The following is a 19,307-nucleotide window of genomic DNA, read 5'->3' as shown; positions in this document are numbered from 1 at the left end:
CCGCCCGCCCGCCCTCACTCACCCACGGTGGCCAGGGTCTCCAGGTCCTCCAGCTTGTAGGCGGCGGGCTCGCAGGGCGAGCCGGGGCCGGCGGGGCCGGGGGCCGGGGCGGCGGGCTGAGGCGCGGCCAGCCCCACCGCCGCCGCCGCCTCGCCGCCGCTCTTCGCCCCCATTTTGGCCTTGGCGGCGCTGAAGGCGTCCATGGGGCTCGCTCAGCGCATGGAGCGAGCCGAGCCGGGCCAGGCAGGGCCGATCCGAGCCGGGCGGGAGCGAGGCGAAGTTTCAGCCCTCAGCAGGCGGCGCGGCCGCTCGCCGCCGGCGCTGCAGCCCGCTGCCGCCTGGGAGGGGGCGCGGAGCCCTGGAGCATCGCGGCCCCGCGGCGAGCCGCCGGGCGGGCACACAATGGCGAGGCAGGGAGAGCCCGGGCCGTGCCGAGCCGTGCCGAGCCGAGCCGTGCTGCGGGCGGGGCGGCGGGGGCGGGGTCTGCCCGCCCGGCGCTGCGGCACGGTCCCGCGGGGGGACGGCGGGGAGGCGGGCAGGGCGGGTGCGGGGCCGCACGTGAGCCGTGCCCGGGGCTCCCCTGGTGCCCGATGTGGGGGCAGCGCGAGGCCTGCTGGCTGCTGCGAGAGCCCGGTGAGCGGCTGTGCACGGCAGGGAGCCCCAGCGTACCCCCAAACCTGTAACTGTTACATCGTCTATACCTGGGGTCGTGAGAGACCCCCGCAGCCTCGTCTGCAGTCGCGGTACTCGGGGAACGCGACGTGTGTTTTTTATCTTTTGGCTTGTTGACTCGAAGGGTTGTGACTAATTTGGAAAAACGCTAGGTCATCTCTGCTTCCTGTCAGCCTGTGAGAGGAATCGCCGCTCACGGAGGGTGACATGGCTTTTGCTCTAAAATTTGGAATTTCAGTAGTGCCCTCTCCAGAATGCAAGCTTCAGACTTCTCTTTTGCTTTACCGTTTTTATTATTTCAACTCACATTATGTTCTGTAAGTTTTTAATACAAAAATCTTCGTGATTCATGCCTTGAATTGAATGTTTCAAAGATTCCTTAAATTGTGAGTTGTAAATGTTCTGGCAGGCCAGGCCATAAGTTTAGCTTGGTCAAAAGATGAACAAGCCAACAAACCTCTCTTAACGATAATGGAGGAAGCTTGTTTAAGATAGATTTCTTCAACAGATGAATGATTATTTTTCAAGCTGAGTCTATATACAAATATAACTTTGTTTTTTAGCCAGATCATTGCAAATTGAGACGATTTTTAATAAAAGATGTGAGCTAATTATGATCATTTTCACGAAGGAGTACCTTAACTTCAGTGTGTCCAAGATCAATATATGATCTTAAAACTACTTTTTTTTCCTAAAAAAACCCCTAGGAAATCATGCACTGCTCAGATGTTAAAGAGGACAAACAAAAACCTTTTATAAGGTATTGATTACTTTCAACTGATATTTCTATGTATGCCATGAATTTACTTGGTGACTAAATTGCTTGCATTCAAGAACTTAAAACTTCCTTTAAAATCTTCTACTGATAAGCTTTAATAGTTGGTGGCCTGTCACGTGGCTTGTATGGCAGCATATATTTAAAAAGTCTGTGATTCACCCAGGTTGGCAAACATAGGGTTAACTCCATTTAATTCAGTGTCCCTTTCCTTATGATGGAAGTTAGCTTTGTGCTTACTGCCTTGCTAGCCTGGTATCCAAAGCATTTGCTAGCTGTAGTTGTAATAATATAATTGCAATGTTTATATTTAGAGCATCAACATATTATTAATGTTCTTTACCACCTCTGTGTAACCTACTTAGAATTTATCTTGCTGATGATGATTATTACTCACAATATTTCAGGAGAATAACATGCTGTTCTTTCCAATACAAAGAGATTGAGAATCAAAAGTCGTAACTTTGCAAATTACACCTGGAAGTAGAGCTGCCTGCTGGGTTACAGTAGTGGATATGATACTTACTTTCTTGCCCAATGTGGCCAGACTTTGTAGGAAGGTTTCCAGCCCTGTTCTCGTTTCTTGTACATATGTTTGCCAAACTTCATTTTGCACCACATACAGACACAATGGTAGTACAGTGATTCCTTGGGTGATAAGTTACCTACTTCCCATTATTTTATTTTATTTTATTTTAATTTTATTTTATTTCTTATTTTCAGGAAACCTTTGGTTAAACTATAGAAAGGATTCCAAACTTTCTACCTGACTATCCATGAGTTGATACCAGAGATCATTGCTCTGTCATTTAGAGGGAACATTGTGATGTGCATATCAAACAAATGGATATGATTTAGGCACTCAACTCTTGGTTTGTGAAGGGAAGCAGTCATTTAAATGTCTCTGTGACTGCTGACAAAAGAGTCTCTCCTGTGGTCTGAGCAGACTTGCATTTGTCTACCTGAAAGCATGTTTTTTTTCCTCCCCACAAATATATAATTTTCCTCACAAATCTTGTTAAAAGCATATCTGTACAATCATAGTAAAACTACTACAAGTTTGTTAGAAAACCTGTCCAAACCTGTAGGGAGGAAGTGAATAAGTCCTTCAATGATGGTTGTTATTAATAAATAGTTCTGTATCTTCTCCTCTTGTCACATTAAGTACGGTGCCTGAAAGCCAGGGACTGATCTGAGGAAGAAGAATAACTAGTAAAGATAATTAGTACTGCTATGTGTTTTTCATTTGTTTTGTTTTGCTAAGGAAGCTCATGATCGGGCAAGTTCTGTGAAGTAAACAGGCAGGGATTTCATACAAGAAATCCCTACCTGGGACAAAGAAAGGGGAAAATTGTTCCACCCATCTGAAGTAGTTCCTTCAATGTATGGAAATCAGACCATTTGTATAATGAACAATCACACATTATGAGAATGTATCTATGGATTTGTAAAGCAACTGTCACACTTGTATTTTAATACTATTATGTTTATTTTTAAGTGTTTAAAATGATTATATAGAGTGGCTAAGTCCAAATGAGAATTTAAGCACCGAAAATAAAAATAGTCATGCAGATGTCTTCATCCCAAACTGTGATTTTGTAGCACCTTTCTGAACTGATGCCTAGCTTCAGAAGTGCATCAACTTTTCCACTTGTGGAAGTGCTGTTACCGGGGTGTCTAGACTTCTGCCTGGTCTGAGCAAGTTTGTGCCTAGCTTCTGCCAGAACTAGATTGAGATCTGGAAACAAGACATTGCTTTGCCTAAGTTTGCTGAGGAACCTGTTGTGTTCAGCATTCTGAATGCATATCTCACGTATATGCAATACTGCTCCCTTCTCCAAATGAAGCTGGGGTCAACTTTTTAGAAAAAAATGCAGTTTTATGTAATAAGAGGCATAGAAATACCAGTGTGCTGGACAAGCTCTTAGAGACAGCCGGTGATATTTTCTTCAGATGGAAGACAGAATAGGATAGCAGCGCACCAGGACATCTTTTTGTTCATTCGTTTCCCCAGAGAACTAGTTATGCACGTTCATACCAGTACATCTCATTTTGAATACTCAGGATAGCATGCTGGCTATAGCAGTCACTCAGCAAATGGAATACCTGGTCGTTTTGATCTTGGTGGTATGAAAAGGGTTCTCGTTCCAACCTCCTTCCCTTAAATTACCGAAGGCAACTGCAAGATATGTTTTCCCACATTGTGCATCCCAACTTCAAAACTGTTCCTTTCTTTGCTGTGCCCGTGAGATGAAGCTGTCAGTTCACTGCTCTGTAGAAGGATGCAGAAGTCTTAGAAATTAAATGTAGTACGAGTCGCACTTATGTATACAACTTATGGTATATAAATGTGGTGTGTTTTTACAAATTTTATCAAGGTCCTGCAAAGATTACTGTAGAATTAATAAATTTCAAAAATGATTAATTAGTATGCGCTTCAGCAAGACAAACATTACATAAACTTTTTGAAACTCAGGGGTGTCAAACAGAATAATAAAACACACCTGTTGGTACCAGCCTCAGGGAGCTAAGCCATCTCCTCAAGGAGTCCTCAAGTAAATAAATGTAGAATTTCTGTGCCAAACCTATTTTTTTTCCCCTCGATATGAGACGTAATAGTTAAAGCACTTCTAAAGTGAAATTTTAATTGTCTTTACTAAGGCACATACATCTAATGCATGAACAGAGTAAATCTTTTAATTCAGTGTTTTTTGAAATTGTATTCGGTTTCATGATGGTATCTTCATATCCAAGACTAAGGGCTTGTTCGAGGAAAAAGAAAGAGCTAAAATCTCCCGGTAGTCACAGGCAGCAAAGTGAGAAAGATACCAGGTATGGGAGTCCATTGTATCATCATTGATTTAGTGTCAGATTCTCCCCGTCACAATTTACACAGGCTTCAGGCTTGGAAAGGCGTGGTGCACAATGAGCTGATCCAAATGCAGGCTGCCACGATTCTCTCCTCCTCCCTCTCTCAGCTCTGCAGTCTCACCCACGCCCTTGCTTGTGCATTCAACATTTAGGCAGCTCCCTGGCGAGCCAGTTCAGGAATTGGTTCAGAGATTTACTTATGAAATAAAGTTACTAGTTTTTTAGCCAGATCATTGTCATGCACAGGCTTTTAGGGTGCTCAGTGCCTTAATCAGTGAGCTGTGGGGAATTTGAAACAGGCTGCATTTCCATCAAGCTGCTTAGTTTTTTTTCCTCCACTTTCTTCTGTTTCATGTCATGTCTCCCCCCTTTGCCCCTCTAAAGAGAAATCAGCACTTTGAATATGCATAGCTGCAGTTGAGGTTAGTGTTTCTGATGAATGGTTTTAGATAGATAACTCATTCAGTCTTCTGGACAAATAAATCACAGTGGCATTGAAGCTGGCCATGGAGCCAGCGGAAAGAGGTGGGCACCTAATTTCTGTTATCAAAATTTCTTGTGTTCTGGAGGTATCTGCCCATCTCCATCAGGAAATACAGAGTCAGATTTAACCCAGGCTAGCTCCAGGCAAGAGGCTAGCATTATCTCTCAGTTCTGTAGTACTTAAGTCAGCTAAGCAAACTCTGACCCTTACTTTCTGCAAGTTTCAGCAAATCACTTAGACAAATCTCTATAAGTCTATGCAGTATCTGAAAAATGAAGGAGACACCACAGTCTCTAAAGTCTTACAAATGCTATATAAAGATGCTATAAGTATTTTCATTCATGGGTAAATATAAGTATGTATGTTTTGAAAACAAAACACTTGCAAGCTTGAAAGTTGCATCTTTAAAAATGGGATGGAACTGTGAAAAGAGAGGACTCTGTCAGTTGAATCCAGCAACAAAAATTATGGCTTTATTATCATCCATAACTGATCTCTTCTGCCATGAAATAATATATTATTTTCTTAAACTGTTCTCTTGTATTCTGTAATTCATTACTTTATTTTAATTAAAATAATTTAAATTCTGTAAATTCATTCTGTAATGATGCACCACTTTAACATTCCAAACTAAACTGATTTATCTACACTACCAGTTAATTTCCTTACAGAAACATGAGCTAAAACACATAGAAAAACCTTCAAAAATATTTCTGCTGATACTATTACCATCTAATCACTGCCAAAAGTGAAGAAGCAGATTTTAGATTTCTCAGAATTCATTATTATAATCTTATGTATAAAATAAAATGTGCTATTTTTATTTTTTTTCCTGCTAGTCAAATATATACTTAGCCAAACAAATGTAGAGTGATATACCTGTGATTCATCCTTCTGTTTACAGTTCAGTTTATGAACTGTTCACTACATTAGTCACTGTAGACTCATTAAGCAAAATATTCCAGTGCCTACCTAATTTCTATTAGTTTTAAACAAGTGCCTAAATTCTGTTAAAACCAATGGAATTGGAAATGGTGGGATTTGATGGTGCTTTTAAGAATGGAAACAAGCAAAAAGCATGGAAGTGTTCAAACAATGGAACTGAGAAAGGAACTGTTTTCAAATACGAAATGGAAATATATTCTACTCAGGCATCTTTTTCATTGAACTATGAACTTTACCAAAACAAAAAACGAAAAAACAAACAAACAAACAAAACATTGTGGCTTTTTGGAAAAGTCAAGTTAATATGATCATTACAAATCTGAGAAAACCCTGGATTATGTCCAACCATAATCTATACATACTATACATAGCTGGTCACATTCACTCCTGAAGAAAGGCAATTAACCATCCAGGGCTTTGTGGTGCATTTTATTTTCCCCTGTATATTACTTTTGTATAGTATTAAATTTTCAACATGACAAATGCATAATACAGTGAATGTTGGGCAAAGGAAAATATGAATGTAGAGGAGAGTTCAGCAACATACAAGCCAACCAGAAGTTTATCTTGCAAAATACCTAATTACGTAACTCTCCTACTATATTTAGCAGATGATTTATGGCCTTTTAGCTGATCTTGTTTCCAGTCTTTGTGTTTGTTGGAAAGCAGTGTATCATTTCTCTGGACAGCTGGAGTGGATCACTTGGTCGTAGCTCTGATAAAAACAAACTTTTAGAAAACCAAGGTGTTGTGCACAGCCGTTCTGCTATCCAGGTTTGAGACTGATGCAATTTTACAAACTTTAGACAGATGTAATTAGGATTACTTAATTAAATGTAAAATCTGACAGCTGGGATTGAGGCTACCAGCCTCTCAGGACATAGTTAACTGCATTTAACTGATGCACTCTCAATGCAATTCCCTGCATGTCCAAGAAGAATGAAGGGCATGGTGGCTTGAATTAGAGGAAAAAGTCATTTAGGAAGAAGACATCATTTATTCTGCTAAAAATAAATAGAAGCATACTCTTTGAGCTTTGCATGTCTAGGAATCAGATCATATCCAACATGAGGCAGAGAAGCATCATGTTATAATTGTTAACAAATTCACTTTGTCAAGGCTTATACCCAGTGTTCTGGAAAGTTTCTCAACATGTTTGTCTCCTTTTGTGATATTTTACTTCATCCACTCGCCTCCTCCTCATAGGCACAGGGATATTGTGATGACAGAGTTTTTGTAGCAGGTATAAGCTACATACACTTGTTTGTTTGTTTGTTTTTGTTTCCTTTTGCTGGGATTAGCTAATAGGGACACACTCTGAGTATTAAAAGATGGCTCTTTAGACACTGATTCAAATCTAGTGGAAATTAACGTGAATTTTGCACTTACTGATGTCCAGCGTGAATAGATAATATGATTTTGTAAAAGAATAGACTATTGTTGTGAGTTTCCCCTTACAGGAAACAGGTCCTTAGTTCTGATGTTTCCCTCTCTCAATTCTTAGTAAATTTTTCAAAAGGTATTATGTGCTTTATCTATGATATGTATATATATGATTTATAACAACTTTAAGTTGCATTAGAAGTCACTTAGCCTGTGTTAACTTGGAACCCAACTTGAAACATTACCATTTAAATGTACCAAGTCTATTCCTCACCATTACTACAGGCAATTCCTGTAACACTTTTTAAGTTAAGCTCGTCTGAAATGCTGCAGATGTCTCTTTACATGCTTGTGGACATTGCTCTTGTGCAGGAGGGTCTGCCTGTCTCTGACTTCGTTCCTGTGTTGGTATATTTGCAGGTAAAGGAAAATGCTGACAGAAAAAATGCTTGGAGAATGTGCTGGGACTGTAGCTGCTGCTATCCCTTTTAAATGTGATGAGCAGTCTTGCTCATGTTGGAAATGAGAGGAGTTTTGTCAGCAATTTCACTAGCTTCACGGTTTGGGGTGTGGAGCTGACCACTAACCAGTACACCACACAGCAAGAGAGAGCTCTCATTAATTTATATTGGGAATGAACCATGAGGTTTTGTTTTCAGCCATGGTTTGTCTCTTCACAGCCTGCAGCTACCCCAGCAGAGCTTCACAAGTGCTCACAGCCTCCACTGAATGTGCTGCTTGTCCATGTCTATCTTTCCTTGGGAAGGAGACACAGCAGTCCCTCAGAGCACCGCTTCCTTGTGATCTCAGGCTGTGATGCATGAAAGCATACAGGAGATTAAGGTGATGGCTGCATGACATTTCTTTTATCTGTGCACCCTTACCTTTTTGCTATTCTGCTCTTGGATGTTCCTGAGTGTCTCTCCAACCTATTAGTTAGAAATTGAAAGGAAAAAAAAAAATTAGGATTTGGATTGGGAAGAATGAAAATAGTAATAACATTCTTTCTGCTCGGATTTCAGAAATAAGTGGTTTTGCATGTAGTTAAATTGTTTTCATTTTGACCAGTTCCAATTTCCTTTTTTCTCTTCCCTCTATGTTATATGTGTTATGGAATCCACACAAATTTATATAATCTATTTTATTAAAAACATATTTTTTAATGAAATATATATTTTTTTTGTTAAAACCCCATGTACATACATATATATATATATATATAAAAACTCTGTTTTTAACCTGGGCTGCATTTAGCTAATTGGTAGGTCCTGCAGTGTGGGGATACGTTTTTAGTCTTTTTTGCTTACTCCTCTTTTGTGACTGTTACTCTTCAGATACTTTACTGCCTTGACCACTTTATCAGTGGTGCTGCTTTCATGTTTTAAGAAGCTGGTCTCCTCATGTTTATATACTGTGGCTTTCTTATCTGCTTCTGTTTTTACACACCCTTTCATCAGAGAGCCAAGCAGTCTCCTTGCATGGAACAAGGTTCATATCTCCCAATGACACATGCACAGCTGAAAAGGTTATTATATAAAATGAATAGTAAACTGTGACAGATGGCTTTTTATTTATTTATTTATTTATTTATTTTTAATACCCACTCCACTGAAAAGTATACCCAAATTCATTCCAGTAAAATGTAGTGTGTGAGAAATGACAAATGTAAATAATAAATAATAGAACGTTGGCCTATAATAAAACATTGGTCTATAATAAAACATTGGCCTATTGGCCTATAATAAAGAATTGTCCTGTTCCTCCTTGAAACCTGGAGCAAGATGAAAGGTTGGTAGCATGGTGGGAATCAGGACGACACTTTCAGGCAGGATTGTGGAGGAGAGGGGCTGCAGGGGATTACGGAGCCCTGGCGGCAGCCTCTCCAAGGAGAGTGTTGGCAGGGCTCCCTTTTCAGCTTCCTTCAGACCTTCTAATGGGGAACGACAGATTGAAATTTCACTGGGGACTTAGAAGCACAGCCTATAGTAACTGCTGAAGAGAGAAATTGGATCAGAACATACCATGGTTAATTGCATCACTTTCCTAGCCAGCTCTGTCCATTTTAAATCTCATAGGTGGAGTGGGCAATAAGTGCACATGTGGTAGCATGCAAATTTATTTATTTATTTATTTATCTATCTATCTATCTATCTATTTATTTATTTAAATCAAGGCACTGTGCTGCCTAGTTTATTTAAGCTTTGGTTGCTTTAGACTTCGGATATAAATCTGATTCTAAAATTAATTGGAGAATTATGACATTCTTTTGGGATGAATTACCTGGGTTCATCAGTTGTTTTCAGAATCGGAATCTGAACAGCTAGAACTTGGGGAATATCAAAAAGAAAATTACCTTCATTCAGAAAGAAATGTAGGTAAATGGGTATGGGAATTTCACAAAGAAACAGTGGTGAAGAGACTGAAATTCTTCCCTAAAAATACAGAGATATAAATTTGAGGGCATTAATGCCTTACGAGATATTACTGTAGTCACCTATTTCTGAATCAACACATGCTCTTTAGGTTGGAGTCAAAATCAGCTGGACAATTTGCTGACCTTCTCTCTCTCTCTTTTTTTTTTTTTTTTTTTTTTTTTTTTTTTTTTTTTTGTGTTAGTGATAGTCCCTGACTGTGCCAGCCTGGTGGATGTCACATAGGATGAGTCAGAATTTTAACAAAAGGACAAGGCAGGCAGGTTTTCAAGAGTTAGGAAACCAAGAGTTGAATATATGGAAATCAGATTGTGATGATATTACAGACAACAGAATTAAGAGGCACAGCAAAGTTGGAAAGTGAAGACACCAAATGCCTCTTCAGGTTAATTCAGTATCCTGTTCTACTCTGCTATGTGGGGTGGAATAACTTTTACCTGACCATTGACAGAGAGCCCTTTCTCTATAAATATTCAAGAACTTCACCAGCATAATTTGCTGTTCTGTCTAAATTATTTCATTATTAATATTTGATGGAAAAAAAAAAAAGCACAAGGATGATTTGGGCATTTGAGAAGAGATGCAAGAATAATTGGTGACATTATTTCTGAGTTCAGTGAGAAGTGGTTATCACTAGCTAATTTGAAAAGCACCACTAATATATATTTGGCAATATTATAAATATTGCATATCAATCTAATTACAGAATAGATTATGTTTGTTTCTTAAAAATCAGTAGTTATAGGCTGAACATAACATGACAACTCTGATACTTAAAGTTTTTTGATGTGAAGATTTAAGCTTTAGAGAAGGTTTCAAAGGTTGACAATTTAATCTCCCCAGCTACTCTCAGGGATTTTGAGCAGGATAAAATCTTTAATGAATTTTAATGGAATTGGATGACAGTTTGATTTTTTTTTTTTTTGATAAGTCCATTCAAAATATATTTCTTAGTTTGGCTTTTTCTCTTGAAAGCAAATATGAGTGTGTTTAAGTTTAAGCTTATATAAAATTTGAAGTCTGTAGGAATAAAAAAAGTGTAAGTGCTTTGTTGACTAACAAAAACCTAAGCACATACTAAACAGTAAGTGCTTTACTAGACTGAAACTCTTATAATTTAAACGTTTTCTCCAGTTGAGGTGAGAGTACAGTGAAATAAGAAGAGAAAAAATTACCTTTGATCTCACTGAACCATGTAAATTATAGGCTGGGTTCTGTAAGAAACATTTCTAACAAATCAGGCCAATTCAGCAGAATGAAGCTTCAAACTACATGTTCTTATTACAGGTAACACTGATTTCACTGGGTGTGAAATTGTTTTCTACAAATCAAAAAGCATGAAATAAGCACACAGAAAAGAACACCTTATAAAAATGAAGTACTATACTGATGTTTGCTGACAGCGGATAATGATTTGACAGAGGGAAAAGGTGCACTCATGATGTAGATTTGCTGGAAAATTCACTTTCATGTATGTCTTTAGCACCCCATTTTTTCCTTTTCCAAAGTTACACTAAATTTTAGGTTCACAGAGAAGTAAAAGTATCAAAGTGGAACTACTTATTCAAAGGAAATATATTAGACACATATATTTTTTATACATTTGCTGAAAATATGAAATTATGTCTTACCAAATGAATCCTACAACGTATTGCACAAATAAAAGACTAGCAAATGAGATGTTATTGACTCATGCAAATTCCTGTGCTAAGGCATTCCAAAGGATTAAAATATCTTCTAATAATCTACACGTGTGTTAATAGTATCTAAAGAATGGTCCCCCATAATGCAGAAATACTATAAGTTATCATGAGAAATGATTGTGCATTTAATATCTGAAAATAAAATTGCAATGATACAATTATCCTGAAAAGATTATTCCTTGCATAAATGTTCGTCCCTATTCTGAAAAGTGTTCCTGCTGAAGCTGTGATAATCATTCCAGAATAGGAGAATACCTCCTCTGGAGTGGAGCTTGGTAAGGTTTAAGTAGGGAACTATTTTAAAATGAGGAAAACTGTATGAGCTTCAGAGCCCTTTGAGACCTCTTGCAATACCAGAAAAGGATTTCTGTCGATGTCTATTTGTCCTTACCCAGTGAAGATTTATGTGTTGCTTCCAAAACCAACTTCTCATAATAAGTCACTATTCTTCATTTTTTGCTTTTGTAATATGTAAACGTGAACATAAAGTAGTCTGGCACTTATTTCAGTCTATTTCAGCTTTTTTTTTTTTTTTAATCTAGGTTTATGCTAATGATAATCAGACGTTTTTTGAGTGGCTCATTTATCTGATATGGGGAACTTTAAAACTGCGTAAGTGTTAGGATCAGAATTTATATTGCCATATTCCAGTTTGAAACAAAATATTTCAAATTTAAGCCAAGCTTCACTTAAGGGTCTAACATTTTTCTTCTAGAGACATTTAATAATTGTTTGAGTGCCTTTGTGAGAGTTATGCTTTGCGCTTTCTCAAACACATGTAGTGTAAAATGCTGAACAGTATCTATGTTTCTCTTTTAGTAATCTCATCTAAAAGAGAGTTTTTTCGCTGTTTTAATTTTGAAAACAATATAAGCACATTTATTCAACTTATCACATGCCTTTTTGGACAGAATTTCATTTCTGTGAAATCAGGGAAGTTACTTGTTTTATTTTCACACTGCATTTTTTTTTCCCTTAAAGACTAGATTATTTCTGTGATGAGAGGAATAAGAAGAACCAAATGCAATACCAAAACCAGAGCTGCAGAGGCCACTGTGGGGAACTGGTAGTCACCTGTGGGTGAGTGGAGAGGAAGCAAATGCAGATGGGGTGTAGGCAAAGCCACAACTTTACCTTTGATGAGCAGATTAGTAATATTCAACATCAAGATGGAAATAAAGGTGTGTTATCACCAGAGCAACTGGATTAAAATGGGATTCAGACCAACTTAAACAACCCTCAGTTGGTTGTTTCTTTTTCCCTCAGCCTCTTCCATTTGCTACCTTAGTTGTACAACTACCCAGTAAACTGTCCTGGCAAAGTCATCAGGCTGTAAACTGAGGTAAAAGGTTTTTTTTCTGCCAAATTGTTTCCTTGGTTTGAGTCACACACAGCTGCAAAAATAGCTCTCCCAGAAAAGTGGAAGAGGTGGTCAGGAAGAGAGAATGCGCGTGGCCCATATATGAGGGTGCTGCAGCTGAAGAAACCCACAAAAAAATGATGAACTCGCAGACATGTTTTTGTTAAACTATTTCTTGCTATTGGCTCACTACAGAATGGATTCACAAGACACGGCTCCTCCTAAATCTAGTTATCATCTAAAGCTGTCCTTTGAGACCATTATTCTAAGAAAAAAATTACCTTTACTTATATATCTTTACTTATGAAATTGGATATTTTACCTAGATGTAATTTGGTTCATCAAAATTAATGAGAATAATTAGAAAAGATACAAAGACAGTGAAACTTGTCTTGAGTGACTTTTTACATTCTTTGGACTACATTCATAGTTGACTCTTAAACTGTAGTCCATGACAATACAGTCCATGAGTTGATTCCAAGTGATTTCTTTTGTATTCCTGCAGTGAGATATCTTCCTTTTACAACATAGATGTTTTTTGATTGTTTGTTAGTTTTTTTTTTCCCTATTCTTCTTTTGGCCTTAACCTCACAAAAAGAACCCATCTTCATGTAGTTTAAAAAAGAAAAAAAAATCCAACATTCCAATATCTATTTATTTTGTTATAATGTTATTACTGCAATCTCTCATCAGAGTCAATTTCAACCTAAGATCTTGCCAATCTTGACTTCCTTTTATCATTCATGGTTCTTTACCATCTTCTGAAACTTATTCCCACAAATATTAGACTAGCCTCTGTATGATTTTCTTAACAGTTATTATCATAGAGATATTATCTTTTCTGATTTTTGATTTTTTTTCATTCTTTTTCCATTGTTTCACATGTCGTTTTTTCCTTTCATTTAATAATCTCTTTCCTTTCTTCTGTAATCGCATCTCAGTATTTATAATGTAAAATATGTTAAATCTGTCATGGTTGTTAATTTGAAGACTAGACCCTGCACTGCTATAAAATACATATGAACTTGCCTGTGTTAGGTTTTGTTCTTCCTAGGACATTTTTACTTCTTAGTATTTCTCCCTATATTTCATCGGCTTCATACTTCTAGAATACAAACAGTCTTCTTTGGATCTCTCTCCAACTATTTGTATTTTGGTTGCCTACAAACTTACTTACCCTATGGCCTATCTAGTTTTCATTTCTGTAGAAAATGTGTCTGGTTTTGGCCTATTTTGCTCATTCTGCCTCACTACTGTCTTGCCTTCTGCTATTTTAAGTTTATTTCAGCTTTGGTAGCAGCAGTTCAATCTTGAGTATGTGTCTTTAAAAATGTATTGATCCCTAGTGATTCAAGTTTTTTTAGTTATTTTGCAAGAACATAAATATTTAGCAGATTTTCTATGCCATTGTTCTTTTCTTTCCTTTTCATCATTTCACGTATATTTATTTTATCACCTGAACCTTTCTTTATTATTATATGTATGTTTTTTGTTTGTTTGTTTGTTTTTTCAAAATCTGGCAAAACTTCTCTGTGAGTGATTAACTAGCTGATTAATTGTTGCTGCAATTGTTGATAAAAAGGAATAAGGTAAATATAGCAGCTGGATTTACTTTAAAAAAAAAATGAATAAGGAAAAACTTAGAATTTGTTTTCATGGTGGGGGGAAGGTAGATTACAGTCAGTAGTTATATTCACTATGGATTTTGGGACAGTGAATTCAAGCAAGTACCCAGATCACATGGCTTTTTAACTCAGGTGCACAGATGGCTAATGCAGCAATGCTGCTTCTGGGTTGTACCAGGTGAATATATCAACTCTGGTGGGCCTTGCAGTGGCAACCTTAATGTGGGAACGTTTTTAAGAAAATAACAGTGAGGACTAAGTAGAAATAAAAATTCAGCTGAAGAGGAAAAACATGCTGACTGAGAATCATATAAGCTATATTAGTCATTATAGAGTCTGCTGTTTTAATTGTGTCTTGCAGTCCAGGGTTTCTGTTTCCACCTCTAGCCTTGCTGTGCTCTTCACAGAAATACTGAAATCATTTCACAGCTAAGCTTTCTCTGGCAAAAGGCCCTGGAGAAAAGCTCCACAGAAAAGGTGTAAAATACCAGCACAAAATCAAAAGAAATAGCCTCAGGATCCCTAATCTTTATGACTCTGAGAACAACCCTCGGGTTTTGATCCCTACATCACTAGCTCTGGAAAATGGGCTACTCAATAACCATTTCTTCTTCTCTTTGAATTCTAGGCCTACGACATTTCTGTACTGGCTTAAGGAGGCTGGATGGTTCCAGAGGGGCAACCAAGACAGTCTTTTGTGCTGCGGGGGGAAGAACTATACGTGCCAGATCTCCTCCCAAGCTGGCTCTCAAAAAAAACCAAAAAACAAAAAAAAACGCATTCAGTTCTGTGGTTTCAGAAATAATTGCTGCCTCAAACAATGGAAGATTCACATATCAAATCATACATGTCCTGATTCTCTAAATGCTCTTCACAGTTAATGAGAATTGCTCATGGAATTCAGCCTTTGTGTAAGAAAGACCTTCTGAAGCATCGTCCATATGGCTAAACAGATAGTTTAATGCTTCTTAGCACATTCCCAGGTCCTTATTAATATGAGAATGAAGCAAGCTCTGTCAAATTGTTCACCTGAGAACAAATCTTTTGATCCTGTTGGTGAAGCATTTTTAACTAGAATTTAGAAGTTAAGCTCATTTAGGTAGCTACAAGAGTATGGTCCACACTCCTGTATTATTTCTCTTTCTCTCATAGTTTATTCTTTCTGCTAGCATTTCATAGAAACATAGAATCACAGAATATCCCGAGTTGGAAGGGACCCACCAGAATCATCGAGTCCAACTCCTGGCACCACACAGGTCTATCCCAAAATTAAATCCATATTACTAAAAGCACAGTCCAAACACTTCTTAAACTCCGACAGGCTTGGTGCCATAACTACATCCCTGGGGAGCCTGTTCCAGTGCGTGACAACCCTCTCAGCGAAGAACCTCTTCCTGATACCTATCTAGCCTGAACCTCACCTGCTGCATCTTGACACCATTCCCTCAGGTCCTATTGCTGGTCACTAAAGAGAATAGACCAGCGCCTGCCCCTCCACTCGCCCTCGTGAGGAAGCTGTAGACTGTGATGAGGTCTCCCCTCAGCCTCCTCTTTTCCAGGCTGAACAAACCAAGTGACCTCAGTCACTCCTCGTACGTCTTCCCCTCTAGGCCCTTCACCATCTTCGTAGCCCTTCTCTGGACACTCTCCAACAATTTCAAGTCCTTCTTGTACTGTGGTGCCCAGAACTGCACACAGTACTCGAGGTGAGGCCGCACCAGCGCAGAGTAGAGCGGGACAATCCCTTCCCTCGACCGACTAGCAATGCCGTGCTTGATGCACCCCAGGATACAGTCGGCCCTCCTGGCTGCCAGGGCATACTGCTGGCTCATGTTCAGCTTGCTATCAACAACAGCTCCCAGATCCCTCTCTGCAGGGCTGCTCTCCAGCCTCTTGCCCCCAGTCTGTACGTATAGCCCTGTCCCAGATGCAGGACCCGGCACTTGCTTTTGTTAAACTTCATGCAGTTGGTGATTGCCCAGCTCTCCAATCTGTCCAGATCTCTCTGCAAGGTCTTTCCATCCTCAGCAGAGTCAATGACTCCTCCCAATTTAGTACCATCAGCAAATTTATTCAAAACACCTTCTAGTCCTACATCCAAGTCGTTTATAAAAACATTGAAAAGAACTGGCCCTAAAATGGAGCCCTGGGAGACCCCCCTGGTGACTGGCTGCCAGCCTGATGCAGACCCATTTACTACAACCCTTTGAGTCCTACCCGTCAGCCAATTGCTCACCCATCGTATGATGTTTTTGTCTGTCTGTATGCTGGACATTTTGTCCAGTAGGATCCTATGGGAAACTGTGTTTAACTTTTCCATTCTTCTATTTAAATTTTGCTAGGTATATGCTCTGTTCCATTACCTCTCATGCCTTCTTTTCATGCCCATTCCACAGTCTGTATCAATTTTAAAGATAATTGTTTTTGTTTTGGACAGTAGTAGAAAGCAGCCATTGATAAATGAAGGAGCGGTATAGCAGTGGACTGTACAAATCTTTTCTATTGCCTAGGAATTACCTACTCTTCTGCCTTTTTTTAATTATTATTATTTTTCCCCCCAGGAAATAAACTGTCATTTAAAAAAATATAATCATACTAGTGATCACGTAGTGCTTTATGGTTTTTTTTTTTTTTTTTTTTTCCTTCTCAAGACTGTTTTTAAGGCTTTCTAAATTGAAGACTCTAAGTTCACATTTGGCTCCTAAATTAAGGGCTAAGTTTCATTAATGCTCAGTATCTGAAAGTTTTATCTGAGACAATTGCTGCATACCCTACAACTTCAGACAATCATACTATTGCTGAACTTCTGTGGACATAGGAACACAGTTTTATATATGATTTAATTAGAAAATATCATAAATTTTGTTTTTATATTTTCAGGAAGATAGCACATTGTTTTTAAGTTCTTAAGGACGTTCTCTCATTTTAAAGGATGGAGATTGTCCTATACATTGCACACTGGAATTGGTTAACAGTCACAAAAACTCCATGTTTCCATGCTTAGTCTTTTAAATTCTTTCTGAATTGTCTTTTTTCTTATTTTTTGTTATTTTGTTATTTTTTTCTTTCTTTCCTTTTTTTTTTTTTTTTCCCCAAAAAACAAATAAAGTGGAAGCTTATGCAGATCTTTTTATGGTCATTCAATAAATCACTAGTAATATCTTATACTTCTGTGATGATAATCACCCTTGAGGATTTTCAGAAATATTACTTAGATGCATTACTTTTCATTATTTTGGAGAAATGGATAAAATAATGAAAATCATTTTGATGTATTTATATACATGTTTGATCATGTATACAATTCAGAAACATGCTACACCTTTAATTTATGTTCTTTTTGTCAGATGATTCCATGGTTATTAACATGCCTTCAGATTGCTACTATAATTAGTCACTGTGTAATCTAGAACATAATAATCATATATAAATTCCCTACTAATTACCCTGTAATCTACTATTTGTTGATTAGAAGAGCATGGGATGAGTATTTCTGCTATTATTAATCTTAATGTACGTGATAATTATAGGGCTGTTACAGATTTTTCTTGTTTACTTGCTTGGCTATGTTTTGTGATATTTTGTTGTGTTAATAAAATTCTGCCTTTTTATGTTAATACATTTTGCTACCTACTCAGCCAATTTCTCCTTACAGCATGCGCTTTGAATCTACATTGTTCTTGGGCTGTTACACATGCAGGTCACTACAATAGGTCATCCTTTGTTTTCTTGGAAAAGTACCCAAGCTAGTTTTGAGGCTTAAGGATATAAGTCAACATTTATGTGAAATAGTTGCAATGCTCATGTCTAGTTTAAATATAGGGTAAAACTCTGCCCATGCTGAATGAAAAATACAGGGAACAGTTGCTCTGTGGATCAAGAATGTATACATACCTGCTCTGAAGTTCAGAAGGAGGCACTGTACTTGGATACTTGGGTGAAGATGAAAGGGGAAAAGAACAAGGTTAATGTAATGCTAGGGATTTACTATAAACTGCCAAACAGAACGAGTAGGTGGATGAGGCTATTTTTGTGTAGCTACGCAATGCATACAAACAGCAGGGTTGCAATAGGTGGTTTTAATTAAGTTTGTATTGCTGTAAGACTAACTTTGCTTTTCATACAAGGAATAGAGACTTGTCAGACAGACACAATATTTTTATTTGAATAAATGATTAGTTCTAGCTTGTTTAGGTGTGATTCTAACTAGCTAGACAATACCGCTTGAAAATCCAAAACCAGAAGACATGTTCATGCAAGCAATCATGATGTATCTGGGATTCTAGGAAGAGGATGCATGGATGGAAGAGGAAGAAAAGACTGTCAGATGTATATTTCAAAAAAGGAGAATCAGCACATTGAAAGAGCTAGTAAGTAGGTTTTCCTGGGAAGACAGAATGAAAGAAGGATAACTAGTAGGGTAGAAAGCTATAACTCAAAGAAATTAAATTAGAGCTTCAACAGCAAAATATCCTAATACAAACAAACAAACAAAATTGAGAATTTAACAAATAAAACAAATTGGAGAAATTAGCTGAATCCAATAAAGATAAATGCATTTGGGGATCAAAAATATTGAAAAAATACAAAATTAGGAATCACTCCTTAGTTTAAGAAGACTTACAGAAAAGTATTTTCAGGATATAGCATAAAGCAATATAATAAATGTAAACCATCAGTGTGATGTGGTTAAAAAATGCAAATTTGTTTCTGGGGTGTATTAGCAGCTGTGTTATACATAACACAGATAGAAATTATTCTGTGGTTTCCATGTCTAGTGAGGCTTCAGCTAAAGTGGTGTGTCTAATTTTAGGAATTGCTCTCTATGAAAGACGTAGGCAAGTTAGAATGAGTTTAGAGAAGAGCTAAAATGCTAAAAGATTTAGACTATGATTTCTGAGTAAAGTTTAAAAGAACTGAGTTAACTTAGGCGTTTTTCTACACTGTTAATAGACACATTTATAAACGTTAATGGACACAGTATCCAAAGGTTGTACGTAGTGGTATTCAATTATTTTCCATGTCCACTTGAGGACAAAATTGGATGAATTTGCAAC

At 37.9% G+C, this 19,307-nt stretch overlaps 2 protein-coding genes across 4 annotated transcripts in view; one reads left to right on the top strand and one right to left on the bottom strand.

The window, feature by feature from the left end:
* PRKX (protein kinase cAMP-dependent X-linked catalytic subunit) overlaps positions 1 to 403 on the bottom strand; it is a 59,441-nt gene extending 59,038 nt beyond the window's left edge. Inside the window, exon 1 of the mRNA XM_083847898.1 lies at positions 23 to 403. Within this exon, the coding sequence (XP_083704024.1) occupies positions 23 to 203 (181 nt within the window). The 5' untranslated portion in view covers positions 204 to 403. The remainder of the gene's footprint in view (positions 1 to 22) is intronic.
* On the top strand, positions 220 to 17,849 carry LOC310903884 (uncharacterized protein; the record flags this gene model as incomplete). 3 transcript variants are annotated; one of them, XM_083847924.1, is made up of 3 exons in its annotated part: positions 220 to 633; positions 7,811 to 7,973; positions 14,879 to 17,849. In XM_083847924.1, the coding sequence occupies 2 exons, from the start codon at positions 220 to 222 to the stop codon at positions 7,952 to 7,954; spliced, it is 558 nt and encodes a 185-aa protein (XP_083704050.1). In that variant the 3' UTR covers positions 7,955 to 7,973; positions 14,879 to 17,849. The 3 variants fall into 3 exon arrangements, 1 of the variants encoding a protein (XP_083704050.1); XR_014587892.1 differs by lacking the exons at positions 220 to 633; positions 14,879 to 17,849 and adding exons at positions 702 to 989; positions 12,247 to 13,937; XR_014587893.1 differs by lacking the exons at positions 220 to 633; positions 14,879 to 17,849 and adding exons at positions 702 to 1,432; positions 12,247 to 13,937.
* Positions 17,850 to 19,307: the final 1,458 nt, after the last annotated feature.

Source organism: Anser anser, assembly GCF_964211835.1.
Source record: "Anser anser genome assembly, chromosome: 1".
NCBI classification, from domain to species: Eukaryota; Metazoa; Chordata; class Aves; order Anseriformes; family Anatidae; genus Anser; species Anser anser.
This window is presented reverse-complemented; position numbering and strand designations above follow the sequence as displayed.